The 18,167-nt window shown below is 37.8% G+C and overlaps 1 protein-coding gene across 7 annotated transcripts in view; it reads left to right on the top strand.

Annotated features, from left to right (window-relative positions):
* Nucleotides 1-18,167, top strand: part of tenm3 (teneurin transmembrane protein 3) — a 229,612-nt gene that overhangs the window by 128,572 nt on the left and 82,873 nt on the right. For all 7 annotated transcript variants that reach the window (XM_027282804.1, XM_027282802.1, XM_027282801.1 and 4 more), the window contains 5 exons: nucleotides 6,761-6,885; nucleotides 10,493-10,748; nucleotides 12,460-12,561; nucleotides 13,584-13,778; nucleotides 15,897-16,097. In XM_027282804.1, the coding sequence (XP_027138605.1) occupies nucleotides 6,761-6,885; nucleotides 10,493-10,748; nucleotides 12,460-12,561; nucleotides 13,584-13,778; nucleotides 15,897-16,097 (879 nt within the window). The remainder of the gene's footprint in view (nucleotides 1-6,760; nucleotides 6,886-10,492; nucleotides 10,749-12,459; nucleotides 12,562-13,583; nucleotides 13,779-15,896; nucleotides 16,098-18,167) is intronic.

Here is an 18,167-nt window from a genome sequence, read left to right as displayed (position 1 = left end):
AGTAATAAGTGAACGAAATAGTTTAACTTGGTCATATGAATGATGTTGGCAACAAATGCTAGATGCTCACTTCAGGTGGAATGGCAACTGCTAACTGCTATTACAACAGCCATGATGCTGCAGATAAGATGGTCTATTCAAAATCTTTATTTAGACTGGGTTGTTAAAAAAAAGAGAGAACAACAATTTAACCATGCATTGGAAAATATATGAGGTCATGTGAGTCACCAGTGTGTGAGCTACAAGAGAAAAGTCAGCTAGTTGATGGATCTCACACAGCCCACTGTTAAATTTACAGTCCTAATATACTTTGCTCAGTATTTGCCTTATTAACCCACAAACAGTTTCCTTATTCTAAAGTTACCTTCTCTTCACATTTAGTGAATCCATTATAGCATACAGCTGCTGGAATTAACAGACCTTATTCTTAAGTGATGGGTTATACCATGAAAAAGTGGAGGTCCATTGAAATATTCAGGTTATATTTAATAATGTGCTATTGCACATACACAAATCTGGAGAGACTTTGCGGCATTTGTAAGTCAACTATCTGGAGACTAATTGGAAACTGCACACAAAGTGTGCTGAAAGATCAATGTAATATGTAATTGAGGGCATGTAATGACTTGGAACAGTAACAGAAACAGACATCAGGACAAAAAAATCTAGCATGAAGTCTAGATGGCAAGGTATTTGCAGATGGCAAGTAATACTTCTGCAACCAGTCCAAAGCTTTGACATCCCTTAAAGTCATTTTGAACCAAAGTCTTCTACTTGAATACTTAAAATTGTATTTCTTACAGAAACAATAAAAGTGAAATTGATACTATGCATGGATTCCTTTCCAAAGCCTCTGACTTTCCATCAAGGTAGTTCACACTGATACTGAGCAGGTATTGGTCTTTGTAGGTTTTTACATCTCATTAGTCTACACTTCTTGTTGGTCTATGTACACTTGGACTGCACAGAATGACACTGGTCCCCTGTTTAATGGTAGAGAACGATTGTGATCATCATTTTTGCTTTCTATTATTTTATATTATATTATATATATTCTACTTATTTTTTATTATTAAACCTGCTGATAATCCACGTCTTTGCCTATTTTTAGATTAGCTGGGAGGCGGAAAAGGCAGTATATTCAACATGGCGGCGGCCAGCGCCGCATATTTTGAGCTTCAAAATGGCACTTCAGAAACCTATGGGTGATACTATAATTGGGCCACTCTACATTTTGGATTTCAACAATACGTTGAAAAGGTTTTTGTTATGCCAATTCGCAAAACATAGATTATTGGTAATGATATCCTCTCCACTTAGTTAAATAAAAACCCTGAGACCTTGTGAGTTTTTCTCACAGTCTGTCCCTGAATGGAGTAACAAATGAACAAATAGTGACAAATATTCTGCATCATACTGTTTAAACAGGGCATCTCCTTCTTAGCTAATGTTTTGTGTCTTCCAACATACTGCAAGAATTATCCTTGCTCAGTGTTTTTGGTGGCAAGCCCTTCAAAATTGATAAATATTCATAGATAAAATGTATTTATTTATACATTTTCTTATCTTAAAATAAGATTGGACTGTTGTGGACAAAGAATTACAATGTAATCTAAAATGTAAAGTTAGGGATGTCAGGAAATGTCAGCTAGCCATTTATGGTCATGTAAACTCGAGTACACCACAAGCATCTTCTTTTTGTCCAAATAGTAATCTAAAAAGATTTGAGAAATCTACCAGTCAAACTCTGTATCCAGTTACCGCTCAGTCAGTGCAGTTCCATATTTTACACTGGTAGTCCTTGCTAATAGTACAAACATGGACAAATATAATTATTTTTTAAGAGTTAGGCTTGTAGCCACATAGTGGTATTATATACATGAAATAAATCAGACACTGGAATATTTGTTTTAAAATGGAAAAAAAAATGCATTTCAAATAAATATCCCATCCAAGTACTGAAATTTTCTGTTTGTGTGTGTCACAAACACTAATGGAGGTGTGAAGCTGTGGCCACTTCACGAACCCGCACTAAATTTACATCTACTTCTATACAAAGGGGCTTCAAGTGACAACAGTTTCACCTGAGGCCTGCACAGGCTGACTGTGGATCAGATCATTAGACCTAGTAGTTTACCTTTAAATAAGAATTATTTTGGTTGGCAGATCGAATAAAAAAAGATAAAAATGAACCGTCAGCCTCCTTAGAAACACATCTCACTCAATAAATGGTCTCATATATTTATATCAGTATCATCTATACTTTCCAAATCTCAAAATAACATGTACCTGTGGTTATTATGCCAAAATGCCATATGTGAATAGATGTTTTGTGATGTAAAATGCCTTGATTAACTACTTTTTTCTAAGTAGCTTGTAGTTTATGGCCTAATTATCAACAGAAAAGTATTCCTTATACTCTCACCCTTTACAGTTTCAAAAGTATCTGTACCACTTTATAGTAAGGGTTCATGAACTGTTCATGCATGACTTGACTTCATGTATTGTATGCATGAATTGATGCAGGAACAATGATTTAATTAACATGCAACAATTAAAGTCTTTAATATCTGAGTTTTTAATGATGTGAATTCAGCATTATACCACCAGTAATCAAAGATTTTAGTTGATGTTAAAGATGGACAAAGCGCCACTTTATTTGAACAGCCACAAGCATGATGAGGTCATTAAGACGTACTTGTTAGTTTATCATTATTACAACAGTTTTTTACCCTGTCCCTTTATCTGCAGACTTACTTTTGAAGAAGACATGAACATCATTAATAACTTTAAAGTCATTAGGATTGAAATATCTTGGCTTTTGCATTAAGTTGTGAATGAGTTTTTGTTTATTATTGTGCATAGTGCATGAATAGTTCATGAATGAATTCATGCTGTGTTCATGATAATCCATGTAACCTTAAAAATACATACAACATATTTATACATAAATACAACAGAAAAGATGACCAAAGTACTTAATACATACATAAATACAACAGAAAAGATGACCAAAGTACTTAATACATCTTCCCATACTCCTAGTTCAAGCCAAGACAGGGGAGTTCATCAGTCTTAAGTTTATTTATTTAGCTCCAAATCGTAACAAGTTATCTCAGGACAGTTTTCATATAGAGCACCTAGAGATCCAACAAGCCCACCATGAGCAAACAGCTCAGAGTGAAATAACTAAGAAGTTAGCAAGCCTGAAGCCCATTGTGGCCTAACAACCATCGTCAGCTACCTCTATTCTCTTACTTAGATTCACTGGATCAGATTCACACCCCTCACCCACTCCGAGTCACTCACTTCTCAGAGATAACACTTACTACCATGTAACCCTCAGAGTTAGGATCTGTGAAGCACATGGGGCTCGGTCATGTCACTACTTCAATGTAAAGGATTTTTGTTTATGTTCACCTCATGAACTATTGACCCTGGACAAACTCTAATACTTCCTTAAACGCTGTGTGTAAATGTAATACATTCAAATTACTAACCACAGCATGCACAAGGTTATTGCATGGGTATCTACATGCTTGGATGTGTTGTGTATAGCTGGGTTATTTAGGAGACTACAAATGCCAAAAGGCATTTGAAAGGCTCTGACTCAGGTTTCTCAGTGTCAGCACACTCCAATATAAAGAAGCTATAAGGAAACAATGAGAACTCAAGAATAGATCAAGTAAATTAAAATGAATTAATCATTCCTATATAAGATTTCTGTTTAGATGTAAAGATCAATGTCGTTCTCATATCTGTACACTAAATACAAAGTCAGCAGGCTGATAAAGTACACCAGAGAAAGTCAAAAACATAAATGATGGCCTCAGTGTTTGAACAGAGCCTGGTTAGCTGTTTTACCCTGTTTTCAGTCTTTATGTTAAGCTGAGCTTGTTGGCTGCTGTCTCTTTTTCAGAATGTGTCTATGGATGTGAGAATGGTGTTGATCTGATTTAACTTTCAGTATGAAAGTCTTGTTAAGCAGGAGAAATTTTAAATGAAGAACACTCATCGCCATTATACATAGTATACATATAGTTTTTTTAATGTAATTATACTGACGAAGGAATCATTCATCATTCATAAATAATTAATCTATCCAGTTTCAAAGTCTATTCATCAGGTTATAAAGTAATTCCCACCAAAAACTGAGCCAGGAGAATTCCTGCTTGAATATTTTGAAAGACACGTCACTGGCCCAGAAGGAATGGCCCTTTTCAAAGAGTACTCAGATGCAAATGTAGCAGTTTGGTTTGTTTATTTAGACCCCTATTAGCTGCTGTAACTACTCTGTAGTAAGTAATACAGTCAAAAGCCACTCTGTCTTTGCCCTTGTATTAACTGTTTTAATCATTCCATATACTGATAAGCATGATAAACGTAGACAGTACTACAGAAAAACTTACTATTATACTACAATAGATACTTAAGCAGAAAAGCCGCCATCTCTGTGCATTTGCAATCACAAAAATGAAGGCAGGAGAAGAACGTAGAACAACTGTTAATAGCAGCATGTATTTATTTTCAGACATTTTGTCTAATGCCACTCATGTCAGGGATTTCACCATTTAAATGGTGAGAACTTCTCTTGTTCTTACCAAAAGTGTAAATATGCTTTGCAAACAGGCATTTTAGTGTATTGTTTAAACACAAAATGTAAAGAAGAAGAAGAAGAAGAAGGAGACAGATTCAGACCAAATCATGCATTGTGGCAAAAATGAAGGATGTTATGTTTATTTGAATGGGGATAGTGCATTTCAGTTATGTCAGTAGGGGTTGCAGGGTATGCAGCCAAAAGCTTGTATTTCTGTGTCTGGACTGCAGTCAATGCTGCCCAACAGTGACATAAAAAAAAATGTTTTAGCTCAGTTTAGCTCAGTCGGTAATCATCTTTTTTGTCATCTTAGTTCTGCATTACTTGTGCTGTTTTCGCTTTGTAAGGCTGTATACAAAACACTTGAGAAATGTAAAACAGAAAATAATAGAAAACTTAACTGTTTAAGCATTGTTCTCTACCATTAAACAAGGGACCAGTGTCACTCTGTACAGTCCAAGTGTAGACCAACCTTTCTATTTGATAGCACAATGTTCAGAACAGAAATCCACATATAAAGCTTTATTCATATATCTGGATTCTGTTATGTTGGATCCTATTTTTAAGTGATGGGTTGTACCTTAAAAGAAAAAGGAGGTCTATTGAGTTGTATGCATAGTGTAGTCTGCATTGTCCTGCAAAATAAGGCATTAATACATTCTGATGACTTAATAAAGAGACAATATGCTACTAATATACATGCTAATAAGCATCTAGTTAAAAGTGAATGTGTGTAGCTTAATATGGTGGTATTGTTACTTTACTTACATATATTATGGTAGGTTGACCGTGCAGTGCAGATTATATAGTATTCAGTTTTGATAATGATCCATTTATTTATCCATGCTGGAGTGTGAATGTCACTCCGTGATATCTAAGAGGTACTAGGTACTAGAGGTACTGTGTACTAGTCAACAGTGGACCCCTTCAACTTAAGTTCAGCCTTTATGATAAAAAAAACAACATAATAACAGAGCGCTTGAAGATACTATTTAGAGTAGAGAATTGTTTTGTTATATTGTTTTGAACTTTGCTCACAATTACATCTTAGTGGTATAGTGTTATTATATAGTAGAGGGATTTTTAGTGACTGAGCAAATCTAAAGTAAAGAAAGGCCATAGAAAACTACTGACCGTCCTATACCTAATTTCATATTGATTCATTATTTGTTTTTGTTTTTTTTAGTCCTTATTACTCCCATGCCTTCTGACCAGTTTATTTTTTATTTTAACCTGTTATTGTTTTTTGTTTTTGTTTGTTTATTTTTTCTTATTTGATTATAAAATATGAATTTCTCTCCTGCATTCTTGGTTGCCCTTTATTTTACAGTGTCAAACTTGAAACCAAAAGCTGAGCCTTTATGTTTTGTTACAAAAACATAACAGATCATGTTTCAAGACACTGGTCTCTTCACAGTGGCATGTTTAATGGCCCATCTACAGTCTGAAAGGCTGCCTGGGACTTCAAGCCATTCATATAATGGGGAGTGTGAAAAGCGAGGTGTGTAATGGTTCGTTGAAATTCATTGTTCAAACCAGTAGAGGCACTCATGAGAAGGTACTTCATCAATCGCGCACCAAGACTGGACCTCTTGACAAAAAATGAATAAACCTTACCAGAGCATGTTAGACATGATTTTAGGCTGATTTAAGGCATGACCAACAGGGACCTAAAAAATGTCCCCTCATAGTTTTCAAGTCTACTGTTGGTGAATGTGTAACGACGCCCAAGCCAATACTTAGTAAGGCTGGTAAGTGCACACACACACACACACACACATTACACATTAGTTGCCAATTTATTAGAAATGCTAGTTATAACAGTCTATAAATCCATGTTTCAGAAAGGTGTTGTAGGTGTTGTATTATTTTGTCAACCCCAGTCATATCAGTGACGGTGGGCTAAAACAACGCTAATGGAATGTAGGGCGCACACATTGAAAAATGAATTGCAGTGTGACAGTTCCCATGTTAGTAGAGTAAATCATATTGTAACAACCATGACTTACAGTTAAAATGAAGGATTACGCTCGCATTGTGAGTGTTGGGGTGTGTAACATCCCTGATCTTTTGCATATTGATTTATATATGATATATAGTTGGAAACATTCTGTAAATCACTGCTTTTGACTGCTGCTGGTTTGTTGTTGTTCTTCATACAAGGTGTGTTTTGGAGGTCCCAGCTGTACGTTGACCAACCACAGTTCTTGAAATTCAACATCTCCGTTCAGAAAGATGCTCTTGTCGGAGTTTATGGACGCAAAGGCCTACCACCCACACATACACAGGTTGGTCTCATAAACATGTGCATGCACATACAATTACATGCTCATTTATTTGTACTGCTGAAGTCACATTGGAGTTATAGATTCAGTATAGAGACTGAATGTTTACCAAAATAGTTTTTTTGACAGTCACCTGTTCATGGCAATTTACCATGTTGAAAGTTGTTGAGAAAATAATCCACCATCTCAAAAAAAATAACAGTATATAATAATAGTTAGTTAGTTGCATTCTGTTGATACACTCTGATACATACTGGACAAGATTAGCCCTGTCTCCTTCCCTCAGGACTTCTTTTAATGCACAGAGCTCATTAAACTCTTTGAAATCGCAGATAACTTAGATTTAACTCATTAAAGTAAATGTTCCTTATTTGTTGTTGAATCAGCCTCATCTGTCCAGTAGTAACCACATATTACACATATTGTTGTCTTGATGGTTTTTGTGTCTTGTTCATTTCTGCTCAGTGAGCATGTACTCAGATCAGTCGAGGATCTGTCTCCACTTATGTTCCACATAAGTTTCTTTACATTGTGTGATCATTTAGTTTAATCTGACTGATGTTTGAAAAGTATGGGCTGGTCAGAGTGTGTCTGACAGGTGGCAGTTAGTCTCATCTGACACAGAGACTGTTCTGGGCTCAGCTCTTGGGTTTGAAGGGCTCTGGAAAGGAGAGTGTCTTGGGGGGCCTTGATTTCAGGTGACTGTAAAATATGAGTGCGCTTCTTTGAATGTTAATTTTCTGTCTAATTCTGCTTTTCATGCATTTGGAAGTGTTTTTTCACTTGTGTGTAAATAATCTGTGGAACTGCATGTGTAGATGATGTTCTGTTTGTCACAGTGGGTTTAGATATAATAGGCAGGATGACACTCAAATATTTCAATCCAGATTGTATGGTGGAAATAATAAAATGTCCTCTTCATTGCATTTAGAGCTCTTTGTTTTTGTGCATTCACTGTCGTAGTGACACTCCCTGCGGCTGTTGTGGTTAGATCAAGGTCACTTTAACTATACTATGTTCAATGACATGATTATTTATGTAAACTTGCATTTGTTCTCTTGACATCTGCTGTGTTTTTGAAAAATCATGAGATTTCTTTATATTTACTGCCAGGGTCCAGTGACCGTGTGACAGTCCTTGTTTAGTAGAACATCGCTGTATAGGAGGAAGGTAGAGGCCAGCAGGTTTCTTCCATATAATCCATACTGAATAAAGTTGGAATTGCATTTCTGATGGCCACTTCTTCAGTGCTGCATTTCTGCAGTTCCACAATTGTCTCAATTCTTTCAAAGTAATTAGAAAATCTGTGAGATTCTGGTCGTCTTTAATTGTTTCTTCTCAGGTTAACACCCATGTTAATTAATTTATTTATTGGTATTTGACAGATCACCACATTCTCTATAGTCTGTCACACATACACACAAACACACACACACGTTCACCAGCTGTCAAATATTTCACAAGCATATGTCTCTTTCCATAAATGTCATGTCAAGTCTTAATGAAGCCATAAATAACATTAATGTCAAAGACACGTCTGAATGAGTGATGAAGCCTGTTGTTGTGCTTCAGTCGACAAGCAGGGACTGTGAACTGTGCAAGAACACAAGAAAAAACTCCCAAGAAGAGAAACAGAACAAAGCTTCAGAGAGGAATCCAACTGCAAGGCAGTTAAGCATGAAATAGATGCTATGGCCATGAGCTGTGACACATGAACGGTATGATATGGCAAAGAGATGGATGCAGTTGTTCAAAGAGACTGCAGCAGCACTCAGACTCTACTGCTCAATAAAAACCCTGTGTTGTACCAGCACAACGTTCAGCTGAATCTACAGAGACGTTTCATCTGTGCGACTCAAATGAAATCTTATCAGATGACGTCAGTGTGTGTGTCGCTAAGTCTCTTACAGTTTTTTCCATTTGCTTAAACACAATTTTGCAAACTAGGCTGGTTTTATCAAAACACTAACACAATTCACCAAACCACACACCCAAACTGCAAAATACCTCATATATCCCACAAAATGAAGCACTGCAACCAAAATCAAAACTTTTGCAGCAGATGGCACACACTTCATTCGTATTACAGATTTTTGTCTAACCAACTACACACTGTTGGGCATAATGAAAAGCACTCTCATCTTTAGTATGCTTTGCCATAATACTAACATAGTTCAAACTGTGGAGAATTCTTCAGATTGTTCACAAGCACAGAAATATCTGCAGATACACACACGTGCTATTGAAATATTTATTTTATTTATTTTTCACCAAACAAGTCAGTGCAACATATGCACAGCAGATATATTTACATTGGAGTGAACTAAAATATGCTCACAAAACAGGAAGCTGAAAAATACAATGTCAGAAAAAATGAAAAATAAAAAAATAAAGAGGAAAGCAAAAATAATTAGACAACACTGCTCTACCCTGACCTCTCGCTCTTCCTCCCCCTCTCATTCTCACCCTCCCTCTTCCTCTTCCTCTCTCAGCAATGTCTTCTATTGTTGTTGTGAAAGAGAAAAGATGCTCACCTGTTCTCTTTTATTGCTTACTTCCTGATTGAAGTGTTAACAATTACATAACACCATGTGCTACCTGTTTGGCCAGGTGCCACATATAGTCACTGCAAACATGTGACTTTATGTCAGTTTGTTGTGTCTTATGCAGAGAACCGCGTTCAGTACACTTAAAAAGAGCCACTTGAATTGCAAAATGTGTGTAAAGCAGAAAATGTGTTTAAAGTTTTGGAGATTTGAGATGAGGTTTTGCTCCCTGTGTGTCAGTTTAAATATTTGTGCTATCCATGTCATTTCAGTGTGTTAGCAACTGGACAAAACTGTAACAGCATTTAGGAAAGCCTGTCATTAACCATCCAGAACTCCCTACTCTTTTTTTTCACAAACACCAAAAGTGCTGAAGACATTTTGCCTGCCAAATTGTCAAAACCCCAAATCCATTCTGTCATTTCTGCAATGTATCTAGCTGAAGTAATTCTGCAGTACTTCATGGATCTCAGTTCATAATGAAGCAGATAAGCTTCTCACAAACCTAAACTATCCCTTTAATGACTACACTTACATTTCTGCATGGTGAATTATGTCTTCTGTCAAAGGATTAATCCACTTATCTGTGAAAGACTTCATACAATGCCATCCCTATCACAGCTCAATGTTAGCACTTTAGATAATAGACAAGACTGTGCTGTGTGTGTGTGTGTGTGTGTGTGTGTGTGTGTGTGTGTGTGGATTTTCTGTCTTGTCACTCTTGTATAATATACAATTCTTGGCTTAGAAAAAAAGTGTTTTCTTGGTTACTGGCTGTGTGTGTGTCTGTGGCATGATCTAATAACCAAATGTGATGCCACCAAATAATGAAGATGGCATTCAGTCATGCTTCCATGACTGATGGTTTTTTAGATCTGGCTAGTTGTATCTTTCAAGTTGTACTGACCAGTTCTCCTATCCCGAGGCTTTGACACAGTCACTACACACAGACACTAAAGTGCAAAAAAAAAGGTGTTGAGGTGTAGAGTCAAAGTTAGGGTATTTTAGGTATTGAACAACATATCTTCAAAGATGTTTTAATTCTCGTGTTTTTTGTTTTTCAGTATGACTTTGTGGAGCTACTGGACGGTAGTCGTCTCATTTCCAAAGACAAACGAGCACTCGGTGACATGGACGCAGGACATGCACACCCAGCTGGTGCACATGAAGACGAGTCTGGGGGAGGAGGCCGACACACACGCTCAGTAAACGTACATGATGCTGGTTTCATCCAGTACCTGGATACAGGAATCTGGCATCTGGCATTTTACAATGACGGACGCAACACAGAGCAAGTCTCTTACAACACCATCATCATAGGTGAGACACAGCAATATGTTTGTAAAGTCAATTCTGTATGTCTTGAAATTAGGGCAGTCACAATATATAAGTAATAATAACTGTGATAATGAAGAAATTAAAAACATAAGCATGTAAATAATCCAGTATGTTTTGTTTTGTTTTTCTTTTCGTTCTTGCTTTGTAGTTCACACACTTTTGTACATTTCTGGTTGCACACTCTCTCCTTCTTCCTACACTCATATTTTGAGTTTAATTCATTTGCCAAAGAAAAGATAGATATAGATGATTATTATTAGATTATTGTGCTTATACATAGGGACAAACAGTGGTTCACACAAAGGAAATTTAAAGTCACCAAGTTTCCTGCATTTCACCACTGCTACATCTTGCCACCATGCAGTATTGTATTGGACACTTATGTTATGAAGTGATTATGCAAATGAATGAATTATTTTGCCCACAATAAATGTGTAGTAAAGACGGGATATTAAGGCGCCGTACTTGGAATTACTGATGATTTATGCCTGGACAGAAATTGTTGATTATGGGGCGGCATTTAGCTCAGTCGGTAGAGCGGCCGCCCCATATGCAGGGGCCTGGGTTTGAATCCTGACCTGTGTGGCTCTTTCCCGCATGTCATTTCCCATCTCTCTCCCCAAGTTTCCTGTCAATCTTCAGCTGTGTCTAGCAAAAAAGGCCCAAATAATTGTTGATTATGATTTAATCTCATCTTTATGATCAGCTGAAGACAGATGGGTGGACAGGGGGCCATTTTGGGACAAAATATGTTTTATGAACCAACATGAAGACACGCCCAATAAACATCATGACCTGGGGTTCTACTAACCTGCAAATTTATCTTACAGATAAAACATCAGCAGGCACGTACAACATTAAAAGTTTTTGCCTTTTAGTTTGTGGAGTGAGGTTGTGGAACAGACTGGGTGAGGGGCTCAAGCAATGTCCAAGCATCACCCAGTTTAAAAAGCGGTACAAACACATGATTTCCATGAGGTACAGGGAGGAAGAAGGGCTTTAACAATGGGTGTTTTCATAAATGATAAATGATTTATGTGTTTGTTTATTTAATCTTTTTATTTTCTATCTTGTTATTTTCTTTTTCTTTTTTTCTTTGTAAATATGTATTACTTAGAAATGTATTATTTGGGGAGTATGATTATTAATTGAATAGTGGAGAAAGGGTAGGTTTAAATAAGTATATGCTTCATCCTACTCCTTTTCGGACATGTTGGGTTCACATTATTACTTTTTGTATTGACTGTTGTTATTGTTGTTTTGACTATTTTCATTGGATTTGTTTGTTTTTCAGTTCACTTTGTTGTGTTACCCGCACATGTTGGAAATAAACTAGTAAATCTAAACTACAGATATTTCCGTCAATATATACTATATTATACTATATATCTATAGTATAATATTTGGTTACTGTTAAAAACTTGGACATTTTTGTTCCGCCTGAGGTGTGTGTGCACAGTCAACAACAGTGTATGATAGAAAGAGAGAGCAGGAGAAAGGCAGCAGGGTAATTGGATGTTAGAATGCGTTGATTGGACTGACTACTTGTAACTACGGCAACCACAGAGGACCCCTCTGTCAGCATTGTGTGTATGTGTGTGGTGTTTCTTCAGATGTACAGTTGCATATCCAGCCTACCCAATTAACTTGCACCCTTAAACCACCTCTCTCTCTGCCTCTCTCTCTTAATCAGAGTCGATTATGGAGTGTCCTCAGAATTGTCATGGAAACGGAGATTGTCTCTCAGGAATATGCCACTGTTTCCCAGGATTTCTGGGGCCTGACTGCTCTCGAGGTAAACACACAAACACTGTCGTGTGTAGAGAGGCAGTACATGTTGGGAGGTTGTTATCCAAGCCGTGATTGTGACCTGTTCTATCTCTGCCTCTCTCCACCTGCTTCCTCTGTTTACAGTGGTATGGCCTGTGATGCAAGGTTTACCAGTCAAACAAATCCATGCTTAGACTTAGAGGTAACATTCAATATTTAGAGAAGTTTTAATTTAAAGGGGTTTTCCTGCTGTCTTGGAGAAAGAATTTAGTGTCCATTAAAGAAACAGCAGTTTTCTTCATCACTCAGCCTGCAGATTGGAATTTGGTTTAATCCTAACACTGTATATTTTACTGTACTGATTAAAAATATTTAGAACTGACCATCTTCATTTCAGGAAGTGTCAGACATTCAAGAGTTTTCAGCTGTAACAGACCATGCACACCTTTGTGAATTCATTAGATCAGTTCAACTTTAGGTGTTGCCATAGACTCTGTAGTACTGCAGTATTGACAAGCTGCAATCCATCAGACTGCATCTTATCCATCACACTGAAGGCTCACCACAGTGACTGGACAATGGATCTGAGTAATTAAAGGACAATATGATCCCCTTGTACGAGCTGAACCCTAATCCAAACTGTGACAGTGATGAGTGATCTCAGTCCTGGTGGATTAGTGCCACAGACTTCCTCTATGTATTCCACGTGTCATGCAGGTCTTCAGTGTAGCAGTTGCTGTCTAAGAAGTCTGGGCATGTTCAAAGGACAATTCAAAGTTTTATGTTACAGTGACAAATGACTGCATCCAGTGGAGTCATTTGTTATTAATGGACATGGACATAGTCATTTGTTAAATTTATCATGGGCCCCAAATTTGATAAAATGGCGCATTTTCTGTGACTAATTTGTTGTTTGCACAGTATAGACACTATAGACCTTGACTAAGAAGACTTTGGGAATGTGAGGGAGACTTTGGGGGTTCAAATGTCTGACTTAATCAGCCTGTTTGTTTTACTAACCCATCTGTCTACATGTGTCTGGTGCAGCTGCCTGTCCAGTGCTGTGCAGTGGTAATGGACAGTATTCCCGTGGCCGCTGCCAGTGCTACAGCGGGTGGAAAGGCACTGAGTGCGACGTGCCAGCCAATCAGTGCATCGACATCCACTGTGGAGGACATGGCATCTGCATTATGGGTGCCTGTATCTGCAATACTGGTTATAAGGGAGATAACTGTGAGGAAGGTAAGAATCATGTCTTAGGTTCAGAAACACAAGGGTACATAGTAACATGTGATGTGTTTGGCTGTAGTTGGCCCCTTTGCTGTGAGTCATATTTACATATGTGTTATTAAGATGCTGAAACATGATGAAGACTTCAGTTTATAATTAAATGTCAACATAAATAACTGATTGCACATTTCACTATGATTGTACCTGTCTGATTATATGTGACAATTAAACTGAACTTGCTCCCGGTGACATTTACTTCAGAAATAGAAATCCATGCAGTTTGTACTAATTGGATAATAAATCATAATTGGTTCCACTTGCAAAGTTTACATCATTTGAACCCATATTTTTGCTCTAGAGGGCCTGACAGGACACTTAATGAATGTCATGTAGTGTTGGATGGTTAATTAAATTGTTTTAGTTATGTCAGGAGATTTTCTGGAAGATTCTATGCAGTCATGCCTTCCCCAATATTTTCCGCAGAAAGCCTCTTTGTTCTTTGTTTGGTTTCAGTGCACATTACCTAATGTAATTATCACATGCAATCATACTGGTAAAATCATATTTCTGTAAGGTCCTACAATTCATTCAGTTAAACCATACATTAAATAGTGTACAATGAGAAATTAATAATAATAGAGAAAGTAATAAATATTAGTTATTATGGAAAGGCCATTCCTTTTCCTGATCCCTGAAGGTTCTCCTAGCCTTATTTTTGCAAACACATTTAGAAAACAAGAAATTCCACTAATGAACTTTTTGCACATCTGTTAATTGAAAAGCTCTCCAGGTGACTACCTCATAAAGCTTTTTGTGAAATAAGAGTGTGCAAAGATGTCATTAAAACAAAAGGTGGCTAAAATACAAAACATAATTCCATGTGTTATTTTAGAGTGTTTATGTCTTCAGAGTTAATCAGAGTTTACGAACAAAGGTTGATTGACCAGGTGTGTCCAAATGTTTGATTGGTACTGTATATTTACTGTATGAATATTGTATGTAACATGTACCTGTAATACACTGTGGGTTTGAAGTGACCTGCGTGTAAGTATCAGACAAAATCACCTCTGAGGTGAGCCTGCTGACAGGTTAATATAGTGTTAATGGAAAATGAATTTACTCTAATCTGTCTCTCTCCCTCTCTCTTTCACACACACACACACACACACACACACACGCACACACACACACGCAGGGTTACTGCCCAATTGCTGACAGGTAGTTGGCTAAAATAGGCTACAAGCCATAGGCTACACAAATTTAATCTGAATTGTTCGATACTAATCTGCTATTTTCTGGTTGGACGCACACACACACACACACACACACACACACACACACACACACAGATAATACAATGTAAAGAGGTTGACATCTCTATACGGGTACACACATGCACATGCAGACAAAAATATGTGCATGTGGTGTGTATACACACACATACAGATATGCAAATACATACCACAGGGAACAGTAACCAGATTAGTCCCCGATTAGTTGAATCCTCGGTCACACTAATCCTTTGTGAGTTTATGAGGAAGACAGAAGGAGAGAGTGAGAGACAATTTACCCTGAACAACTATGTGTGTGTGTGCGTGTGTCTTTGTGTGTGTGTGTGTGTGTGTGCGTGTGTGTGTGTGTTAATCCTATTTATGGCTGCTGAATCTGCAAATTATGTCAAAGATGTCGTGTACGATTTCCACAGTATCCACAACTAAATAGTTGTGAAAAGCAGCACTGAAAGAGTTAATGTGAAAGAAGATCGGTTGGAGTGGGTGTGGATTGGTATGTGTGGTGGTAGGGGTTGATGTTTGTTGGTGGGGGTGGGGGTGGGTGTTGATGAGTGGCCTACAAAAGAGGATGGGGCTGTGTGAGTGTGAGTCTGACCTTTAGCAGATTTGACAGCTCTAGCTGTGACAGATGACCTTAATTATTATTATATCATCCTTACTTAACCATAGCCATGCACATAATGTTAAGTTGATTATGCATATTGACTCGATCACGTTATGTATGGGAATTCACATGGCATACGTTGTTGTCTTTATTCTGTTAAAACCAGTCAACTAATAGCTACCATCACTATAGATGTTGATGTTCTATGTTAACTCCCTGTCTTCACCTCTCCAGTGGACTGCATAGACCCCAGTTGTTCGGCCCATGGGGTGTGTATTCATGGCGAGTGTCACTGTCAGCCAGGCTGGGGCGGAGCCAGCTGTGAGATCGTCAAGGCCATGTGCCCGGATCAGTGTTCAGGTCACGGCACCTATAACGCAGAGACCAGCACTTGTACCTGCGACCAGAACTGGACCGGGCCTGAGTGCTCTTCAGGTGTGTGTCATGTCATGTCGGGTGTCTGTCACTGTATAGATTTGTCATCAGAATAATAAAACTCTGTTTTATAGCATTTGTAAACGCAGCATTACACCAAGCTCTACAGAGTTAATACAAAATTATTAAGAGAGGGTAAAGAGGTGCACGATCAGCAAAAAAAAAGCAATTACAGAGCAGAACATAATTAAGATAATAGTGTTAGAGATGCAAGCCCCTAGGAACAGCCATAAAGGATGTGATACGTAGCTTGTAAAACAACTAATAAGACACAAGGTGAGTAAGAAAGTCAGTTATGCAAAACCTGTATCTGAACTGTAAACATCATTCTGAGGAATGATTTGAAGAATTATGTGCTTTAGCTAAGTTTATTTTTATAGGCTGTGTACTCTTCTAGAGCTTAGCTGTCCTGATGGTAAGAACATGTTCAACTTTAGAAGTTAGCTAGTTTAAAGAGCCAGAGAAACTTGCCCGTGGATCTCAGTGTTCCACTGTGAGGAGGTACAAGGTCATTGACATAGCTAGGGGCTAATTCACATAAAGACTTCAGCACAATCACCAACATCTGCAAATCAATTCTTAAACTAACTGGCGGCCAATAAAGAAAAGGCTGAAATAGAAGCACTGTGGTCTCAGGATGACTTACCGTGTGTTCGACTGCCTCCAGCTGTGGTTTGCACAGCAGCAGCTGCAAACAGGAGAGCTGTATCTTGACAGTGGAAGGTGAACAGGAGTGTGGACAACAAGAAAAAGTAGCACAGATACATTTTTAAATGATGTGTGATGTAGATGGATGAGTCTTTTTAACGTTAACATCCTAGGAATCATGAAACTGTCCAGACTGTCACTGAAGGATTCAAAAAGGAACTGTGTGTATGTGAGTTTCCAATTCACGAGCTTATCATATTAAGGTATGAAACATTTTTTTCACGCAATATCTGCTTCTGACAGCTAAAACAATGATTGATTATTATGACAAAGGTGGTTGAGATTGGGAAACGATTGTGGTCTTGGCTAATTATTTTAATTGCTGAGACTCCAGATTAGGAATGTTACTTTGTCAGTGAGTATAATCTTAGCAGGCATTGATTTTCCTCTAAAATGTATTTGACAAAGTGAAGAGTTGCATAGCACATGTTTTCAACAAACTAACTGGCTGAATAGGTTTGTTTGTTATGACCTGATCTGATGTTCCACATCTGCATTTGACAGTCCTTTCAAAAATGCATGTAGAACAAAATCATGCAGTTGTTTTATAATCTTCTCCTGCTATGTAGACGCTTTGGTTAGCTTTAGGCACAACAGCTACTTGTTTAAGATCAGGGAAAGATTATAGTCATGGTTAAAGAAAATTGACTGTCAGTAGGAAATGAACAACAAACAGCAGCCTCCGTTGACACCTCATTCACCCCACCCCCTCCCTCCATGGTTTTGCTGCTCTATACTGTAAGAGGGTGACATTCTTTCAAGCTGACAGACATGAGTCATAATTTACACATCCAGAAGAGGTCACTTGTCAGCCAAATGTAACGTAACGACCAATATTGTCTCTTTTCTGGTGAGGGCATTCTCCTTTTTTGTTGAGGGAGGAAGGGAGGGAGGGAGGGAGAGAGGGATGGAGGTGAAGAGAGACACAACAAGACAAGTGACAGCACTGATTCAGGAGAAAAGGTGAGAGGGGAAAAAACTGGAGGAGGAATGTAGATCAGTGACAGATGGCTTGACATAAAAACAAAGACAAGGGATAAGGAGTGTGTGTGTGTGTGTGTGTGTGTGTGTGTGTGTGTGTGTGTGTGTGTGTGTGTGTGTGTGTCACTTATATGTTGCCTTGGGCTGTTACACTGACTATTGGTTTGTTAAAACCATCAAACAAATGTCCAATTAAGTACTGTCTCCTTGTAAAACACACGCATGCACACACACACACAGAATACATTGCATAAACACAAATACCCACAACTTTTATTCTAGCTTATTCTCTTGTTCTTGACCTTTTATTGGGCTCTGTCAAAACATTCAAACACACACACACACACACATACACACACACACACACACACACACACACAC

The sequence above is a fragment of the Larimichthys crocea genome, chromosome X (genome assembly GCF_000972845.2).
Source record: "Larimichthys crocea isolate SSNF chromosome X, L_crocea_2.0, whole genome shotgun sequence".
Classification (NCBI taxonomy): domain Eukaryota; kingdom Metazoa; phylum Chordata; class Actinopteri; family Sciaenidae; genus Larimichthys; species Larimichthys crocea.
The sequence above is the reverse complement of the archived record's forward strand: the minus strand, read 5'-3'. Positions and strand labels throughout refer to the sequence as shown.